Here is a 7,385-nt window from a genome sequence, read left to right as displayed (position 1 = left end):
CCATCACCCACTACCATTTTCTACTACCATCTTCCGCCACCACCACCCACCATCATTTTCCACTATTATCTTCCGCTGCCACCACTCGTCTTCACCCACCACTCGCCACCATTTGTCATTTCTTACTCTTTTTTATATTTTTAAATATTTTGTCTAAATCAAACGCGTTTGTAATTTATATTTTTTTTAAACATAAATAAAAAATAAATAAAAATTAATTTATAAAATTTTTATAAATATAAACGGTAAAGTTACCAAACATGTTCTAGCCGAAGCCTAAATAAATAACAAATTTTCAATCCACAACTTGGCATCACAAACACTGAACTTTTGACGCAGACAAATGGAGGAAGCCAAGTGGTACTACATGCCTCTCATCATATTCTCTCTCCTCCTACTCTTCTTCATCTTGAAGCTATTGACATCAAAACAAGAGAGATACAAGAATCTACCACCAAGTCCACCTGGGCTTCCCATCATAGGCCATCTTCATCTACTGAAAGAGCCACTGCACCAAACTCTTCAAGCTTTTTCAGACAAGTATGGGCCCATCCTCCTCCTCCGGTTGGGACCCAAAAAGGTGGTGGTCGTCACCTCTCCTTCCGCCGTTGAAGAATGTTTCACAAAAAACGATGTGGTATTTGTCAACCGGCCCCGGAGCCTCGCCGGAAAACACCTCAACTACAACAACACCAATATGGGTGTAGCTCCATATGGTGAACTTTGGCGCAATCTCAGGTAGATTTGATTTGAGTTGGGTAATATATTGGTTTGATTCTAAAATATACTGTAAAAATATTCAATTTGATTTGATTGATTCGAATCAATCAAAAGAGTGGTAGCTCGAATACCGTAGCTCGAAAATGGCCCGAATTTCTTTCTTTTTTTTTTTCTTTCCTTCCTTCTTCCTTCCACCTCATGATTTCAGAGAAAGAGAGAAGCAAGAGAAAAAGAGGAGGAAGAGAGGAGAAGAAAATAAAGAGAGGGGGGCCATGGACGGAGATCACCACAACCCGCCATGGACGGAGATCGCGAGCCACTCGAACCCAACCCATCGCCATGGGCGGATGATTTTTTTGATTCAGTGGGTTGATTTTGGGTTTGGTTTTGATTTTTGATTTTGATTCTGTGGGTTTGATTTTGTTTTGATTTTGATTTTGTTGTTGATGATGATGCTCTGTTGTTGATGATGGATGTTGTTGTTGATGATGGATGTTGTTGTTGATGAGATGCTGTGTTGATGAAGAGGTTTTTGTTGATGATGATGCTCTGTTCTTCTCCTCTCTCTACTCTCTGTTCTTTTCTTTGTTTTTTTTTTTTTTTTTACGAATCTGTTCTTTCCTCCTTTCTTTTCTTTTAAATCTGTTGACTGGCCGGAAGAGGAAGGAAAAAGAGAGGGCAAAGGAAGAAAAGGAAGAAGAGAGGGGGAAGGAAAAAGAAAAAAAAAATTTGATTTTGATTTTGATTTTGATTTGAGTTTGGATTCAGAGCAGAGGAAGAAGAGGAAGGAAGAGAGGGGAAGGATGAAGGGGGAAGGAAGAAAAAAAAAACAGCAATGATAGAGAGCCCGAATTTCTTAGGCTCGAATGGCTCGAATTGACCAAAACGACATCGTTTTGGACACAAAACAACACAAAACGACGCCGTTTTGGTCAATTCGAGCCATTTGAGCCGCGAATATTGTGGCCACCAAACATTTTTTTAAAAAAAACCCGTTATGGCGCCTCGAACCATTCGTGCCTTGGTAAATTCGAGCTACAAATCGTTGTTAATCAAACTTATCCCAAAAAAATGTTTTTACCATTTTTGATAAAAGAAAATCAATAATGCTAGGTAGCTTAAAATTTTGTGCGTCAAATGTTTCAAATTTGTCAAAACGACGTCGTTTTGACATATTTTGAGTGTAAAACGACGTTGTTATGACAGATTTGAGTCATTTGAGTCACAAAATTTTGAGTTACGAAATATTTTCCTATATTATCTCGCATCCCTACCTTTTTTATTTATTTAAAATTTCATTAAATTTGAATAAAAATATGACGGTTGAAAATTTGATGTAAGATTCGGTTTACCAAATATTAGAGAACGAAAAGGTATCTCAAAAAATTTCAAACCTTTCGTTGGATGACCCAAAAGCGTGAGATCCACTGGCCAGTCGGCTAAAAAGGGCTTCGAGATGATTTTTACGAGTAAGATTTTCGTAGTCCATGGCGACATTGATTTGGTGAAAATTCTGTCTCCGTTGATACAAGTTAGATGAAATGATTGGACTTCACTTTTAACTTTTTATTCAGCAATTTTGAATTTAATGAACTAATTGATGAAAGATTTGAGAGAATTTAAGCTGTGTTTGGTTGAGAATTTGATAACAGATTTAGAAAATAAAAGGAAGAAAGAGTGTAAAACTAAGTGAAATGTAATATTTCACTTATTTTTTTCCTTTCTATTTCTAAATTGCTTTCAAAATTTAGGAAAAATGTTTTTGTTTTGTTTTTTAAATTTAATTTGGGGCAATAGAAATGTGCAGTATAGTCTTGAGAACTCAGTTGGGTTGTTCGGAGGTTTACATTGCGTTTCGAACACGGATTTGTTCTCTCTTGATAAGGCGTTTACTGGTTAGGCATTTTATTCTTTTATAAGTGAAAGATTTTGTCAGATTTTCATTAAATTCTGAAATGGTGGGGATTATGGTGGGCTAATTAGCCCATGTAATCATGTAAGTTTGGCTGTTTGGTGTTTTGGAATGAGGGTAAAGGGATCTCAAGAAGAACATTTCTGTTTGGTTGAGTTTTCACAAACTTATTTTCTGATTTTTTTTTTTTTTTTGAAAAATTAAAATTAGTTAGACAGAAATAAATGTTAAAAAAAGATTGAATTTTTAAAAACTATTACTGTCCCTGAAAAGGGAAAATCATATGAAAATAATAAGTATTTTTGTTTTTTTAGATTTTTCACGAAATTAGTTTTTAAATTATTTTTTGCTTTCTTGCTATGCTAACCACTGCTTTCTCTGTTTCTCCTCTCCTCTCTACTCTGATTGCAATGTTTGTGGTTATAATCAACATATATTTTTTCTTTGCCTGTCAAAAAAAAAAAAAAACAAAAAAATGAAAAAGAAAAAAAATGTGACATATTTTCACAAAAGGAAAATGTTATTCTTCTAAAATTTTCAGTCATTTATCATTAGTGTCAGTAGGAGTTTTGATACTAAGAAATATCATGATGGGTTTTGTTTTTTTTTTTTTTTTGGTCCTAGCCATCCGGTATCCGACCCTTCGGGCCGACTAATCCGGATTCGGAGCGTAGTTTTGGATGGTTAGACTCAAAGCCCCTCCCAATTGGTGATGCGGGGAATCGAACCGTAGTCCTTCCTACCAAGTCAAGCTCCAATCGCCACTTGACCACCAACCAATTGGTCATGATGGGTTTTGTTATTACTTAATAGGTCTATAATTCTGTCACTATCATTATGTATGTAATATTTTGATTCAAGTTATGTTTGTGTATTATTACTCTTTACAGAATCAATTCTACGTTTACATGTCCATTGTCTCTATTATGCATTGTCCATTGTCTCAGTAGAGGATTGGTTGGTCTTGGTTCTAAAAAACAAAAACCAACTATGTTTGGTTCGGTTTTGCATTTAGTTCTAATCTGAAGTAAACTGACTCGTGCATACTCTAATCTCAGGCGTATTACGACCTTGGAGATGTTGTCGACTACTCGCCTAGATAAGACATCTAGTATACGAGGAGAGGAAGTGAAGTTTTTGATGAATCAACTCATGAACAATTGTGGTAGTGGTGGGTATAGTAAGGTGGACTTGAACTCCAAGTTTTATGAGCTCTCATTTAATGCTATGACTATGATGATGATGGGGAAGAGGTTCTATGGAGAAAGTGTGGAGGATATTGAGGAGGCCAAGATCTTTCAGAATCTGATGAGAGAACATTTTGAACTTGTCAAGAAAGCAGATCCAGCAGATCTTTTTCCGGTTTTGCAGTGTGTGGATTTGTTTGGGACTCAGAAGAAAATGATAGCTAACGCGGAGAACATGGACAAGTTTTTGCAGAAACTAGTCGATGAACATCGGACAATCAGTGTATCAACAAAAATGAAGACACTGATCCACAATTTGCTGTCTCTGCAAGAAACAGAACCTGAGTTCTACACCAACGAGATTATATATGGGATTATAATGGTAAGATCCCTATGACATTGATTTTACTTTGAATAATATATAAGTTTTAGATAATCAGAAACCACTTTCCAGATTTCAGAATTATATTTCCCAAAAATACGGTATTAAATTTTTAATATTTATGCTACTTTTGAAACAGAGAGTAGTTTAATATGCTTCTATGTTTTTAGCCTTGAAATTAGAAACATTGGATTCCATTGCATTTGCTCTACCTAGTTGCACTAATTGGAGAGTTGGTAGCTCTCATGTGACATTATTCCAGCATAGAAAAATAATAAAACATGTCAACACTCATTTTTTATCAATATTCAGTAGTAGTTGAAATTAGTGCATCAACCAGTTCATTGAGTCAGAGAGTAAGCACTAATTTTATTTTCTTTTATTTATTTATGATCAATTTCCTTTATGTATGACTGCCCTCATGAAGTGAAATATATAGTTGTGTTTGTGCATATACAATATATAATAGATCACAATAGGATGACATAACAGGATTCAACACTATTGATTGATGCCAAGCATGTGTAACACTATGATTTTGAATTTCTAATGTTATCATATTTTTTTTGTTAAGTAATTTGAAATCTACCCTCGTCTACACAGTTTTCTTTTTGGGCTTTGATAGGGACACAAAAATGGTGCTATAGAAATGAAATAGAACACTTTACATGGTGCATGGTGTGGACAGGTATTGCTAATTGCTGGGACTGAAACTTCATCTACTACTATGGAATGGACAATGTCACTACTCCTCAACCATCCAGATGCAATGACAAAAGTTAAAACAGAAATTGATGCTTACGTTGGACAAGATCGCCTCATAGATGAACAAGACTTACCCAAGCTAAATTACCTATCAAATGTAATAAATGAAGCACTTAGATTATATTCACCTGTCCCACTTCTACTTCCACATGAAGCATCTGAAGATTGTACAGTGGGAGGTTATGATGTCCCACGCGGCACGATGTTGATGGTAAATGCATTAGCAATTCATAGAGACCCCAAGATATGGGAAAATCCGACAAAGTTCATGCCAGAGAGGTTTGAATCAGAGAGTGCTGGAGATGGGTGTAGGTTGATCCCCTTTGGCAGTGGGAGACGTGGTTGCTAAGCATTACTTCAACCTCATTACATTCATAACTCGGAAGGCTCCAATTCCTTATAATCAGAAGCCGTACTCCTCCATACATTGCTCGAATGAAGTTACACCCGATAATCATCTGAATTGTCCTGGGACTAACTTGGCAAAAAGGATTGTTGGGTTGGCACTAGGAGCTTTGATTCAGTCATTTGAATGGAAGACAATTAATGAAGAGGAGGTGGATATGGCCGAAAGTTCTGGCCTCACCATGCCCAAGTTGAAGCCTTTGGAGGCCATTTGCAAGCGACGTCCATCCATGAGCAGGCATTATCTTATATGAGGGTTGGTTGGATTATTTTTTTATTTTATTTTATTTTTTGGTGGGGATTGATAAAAATTAGAAATTTACCCATAAGTCTCGTTTTAAAAAATAATTATACCTAGAAAGTCTTATGAATTCTCTTGTAAACTATTAAGTCCCATTAAATTTGAGAAGATACTCCATGAGGTACTTCTACTATATTTCTTAGAGATTCTAAATTTGGTTATGTTTAATTTGTGCACTATTATTTTATTAAACTTTTACAAAATGTTTCGTTCTTAAAATGGGACAATATGAGACATCATTTTAATGTGTACTATTATTTTATTAAATTTTTACTAATATGGGTTCATTCTAATAGGTATTCATAAGAATATTTATGAAATTAAATGATTCATAAGTCATGGATATAAGATTTACTAGTAAATGACAAAAAAAAAAAAAAGAAAAATCATTCAGTTTTACTTTACGGAGAAAAATAATAAACCATATTGAAAAATCTAAAAATTTTAGAGATATTAATTTATGATTATGTATCAATTTTAATCAATAAATAGCAATCCGAATCAAACAATCAAAAACAAATCGACACAACGATTTTACGTAAAAAAAATCACAATTGGAGCGCCTCTAATTGTGATAAAAAAAAAACTACGGATAAAAGTTACAAAACAATTCACTAAGAAAATACAAAAGAATTACACAAGTGTACTATCAATTATCTAGCGAATCTATGCCCGAATTGAACCAACCCCTATGTGCCTCTTCCAGCCCCGCCTTCATCTCGGAATTGTTTTGCCCAATGTTGAATCCACAACGCCGATGTCGAATCTACAACGATGAGCCACTCCGAAATCCACCAAAGTTTTAGGTCCAAATTTCACAGAATCCACCGAAAAACAAATCTCTCTTTTGTGATTAAAACAAAACAAACAAATCCTTTGATATAATTCACTCAATTCATGATATAAACTCTCACAGATATCAAGGAAATAAACAAAGAAACTCCAGATAAAAACCCTAATAGCCAAAAAGAAGATCTTGAAGTCGTACTCTAAAACCTGACTGAACCGTAGCTTTTATAACAAATAGATCCGCGATCTCCGCTCGAGCGGAGTGACTAAAATGCATGTGACTAAACAAGGTCTACGCTCGAGCACAAGAATGGCCATTTGAGCCCAAAAAAACAATTCTTAGTACTTTTGCAGGCGAGTGAAACTTCTGAAAGGTTGCGATCTCCGTTCGAGCGCATGAATGGCCGCTCAAGCAGAAAAAGAACTTCGATTGTAATTTTGCTTTTTGCTTCGGAGGCACTGCCCCTCGACCCGGCCTGGGTGCTGCCCCGGACTCGCTATAGTCAGCGAAGTGACAAACATGAAGGGATTAGAAATCACAAATTTCTCTGTAAGGTACAATTCGGATTGGATTCGCATCTAAATACTCATAATCTCATCGAAATAAAAGGTTGAATAAAATTGCAACTAAAAGGAATTTTGTCATCAGAATTGTCAATTACAAAAACTTAACACGTAGAGTTACATAATAGAGGCAACGGCTATGATGTTTAAACTTGCTCTCGTGTTTATTAGTCTTAATAGAATTTTAGATTTTGTTTTTATGTGTGTTTCTTCGTTGGAAACTAGATTGTATTACTGTAAAAAAACATTAGACTTCTATTTTTCTAAACAACAATGCTAGAGGACCACAATTTTTGTGGCCACAATGGCTCAAAACTACCAAAACGACGTCGTTTTTGCATGTTTTACACCCAAAACGAC

At 35.3% G+C, this 7,385-nt stretch overlaps 1 protein-coding gene across 1 annotated transcript; it reads left to right on the top strand.

Annotated features, from left to right (window-relative positions):
* The first annotated feature begins 266 nt into the window (after positions 1-266).
* LOC114285568 (cytochrome P450 81Q32) lies at positions 267-5,807 on the top strand. Its single transcript, XM_082874592.1, has 4 exons — positions 267-738; positions 3,691-4,201; positions 4,890-5,307; positions 5,408-5,807. Exons 1-4 carry the CDS (start codon positions 344-346, stop codon positions 5,623-5,625), a joined length of 1,542 nt encoding a protein of 513 aa, XP_082730718.1. The 5' UTR covers positions 267-343; the 3' UTR covers positions 5,626-5,807.
* Positions 5,808-7,385: the final 1,578 nt, after the last annotated feature.

Source organism: Camellia sinensis, chromosome 6 (assembly GCF_055761805.1).
Source record: "Camellia sinensis isolate YWXY chromosome 6, ASM5576180v1, whole genome shotgun sequence".
Lineage (NCBI taxonomy): Eukaryota > Viridiplantae > Streptophyta > Magnoliopsida > Ericales > Theaceae > Camellia > Camellia sinensis.
Note: the sequence above shows the minus strand (reverse complement) of the source record. Positions and strands in the feature narration are given on the sequence as shown.

Excerpts from the sequence above, each read along its gene's own strand:
- LOC114285568 (XM_082874592.1), top strand. The coding sequence starts at position 344 with ATGGAGGAAGCCAAGTGGTACTACATGCCTCTCATCATATTCTCTCTC. Across the intron at positions 739-3,690 it reads GAACTTTGGCGCAATCTCAG|GCGTATTACGACCTTGGAGA; the intron begins GTAGATTTGATT and ends CTCTAATCTCAG. Across the intron at positions 4,202-4,889 it reads TTATATATGGGATTATAATG|GTATTGCTAATTGCTGGGAC; the intron begins GTAAGATCCCTA and ends TGGTGTGGACAG.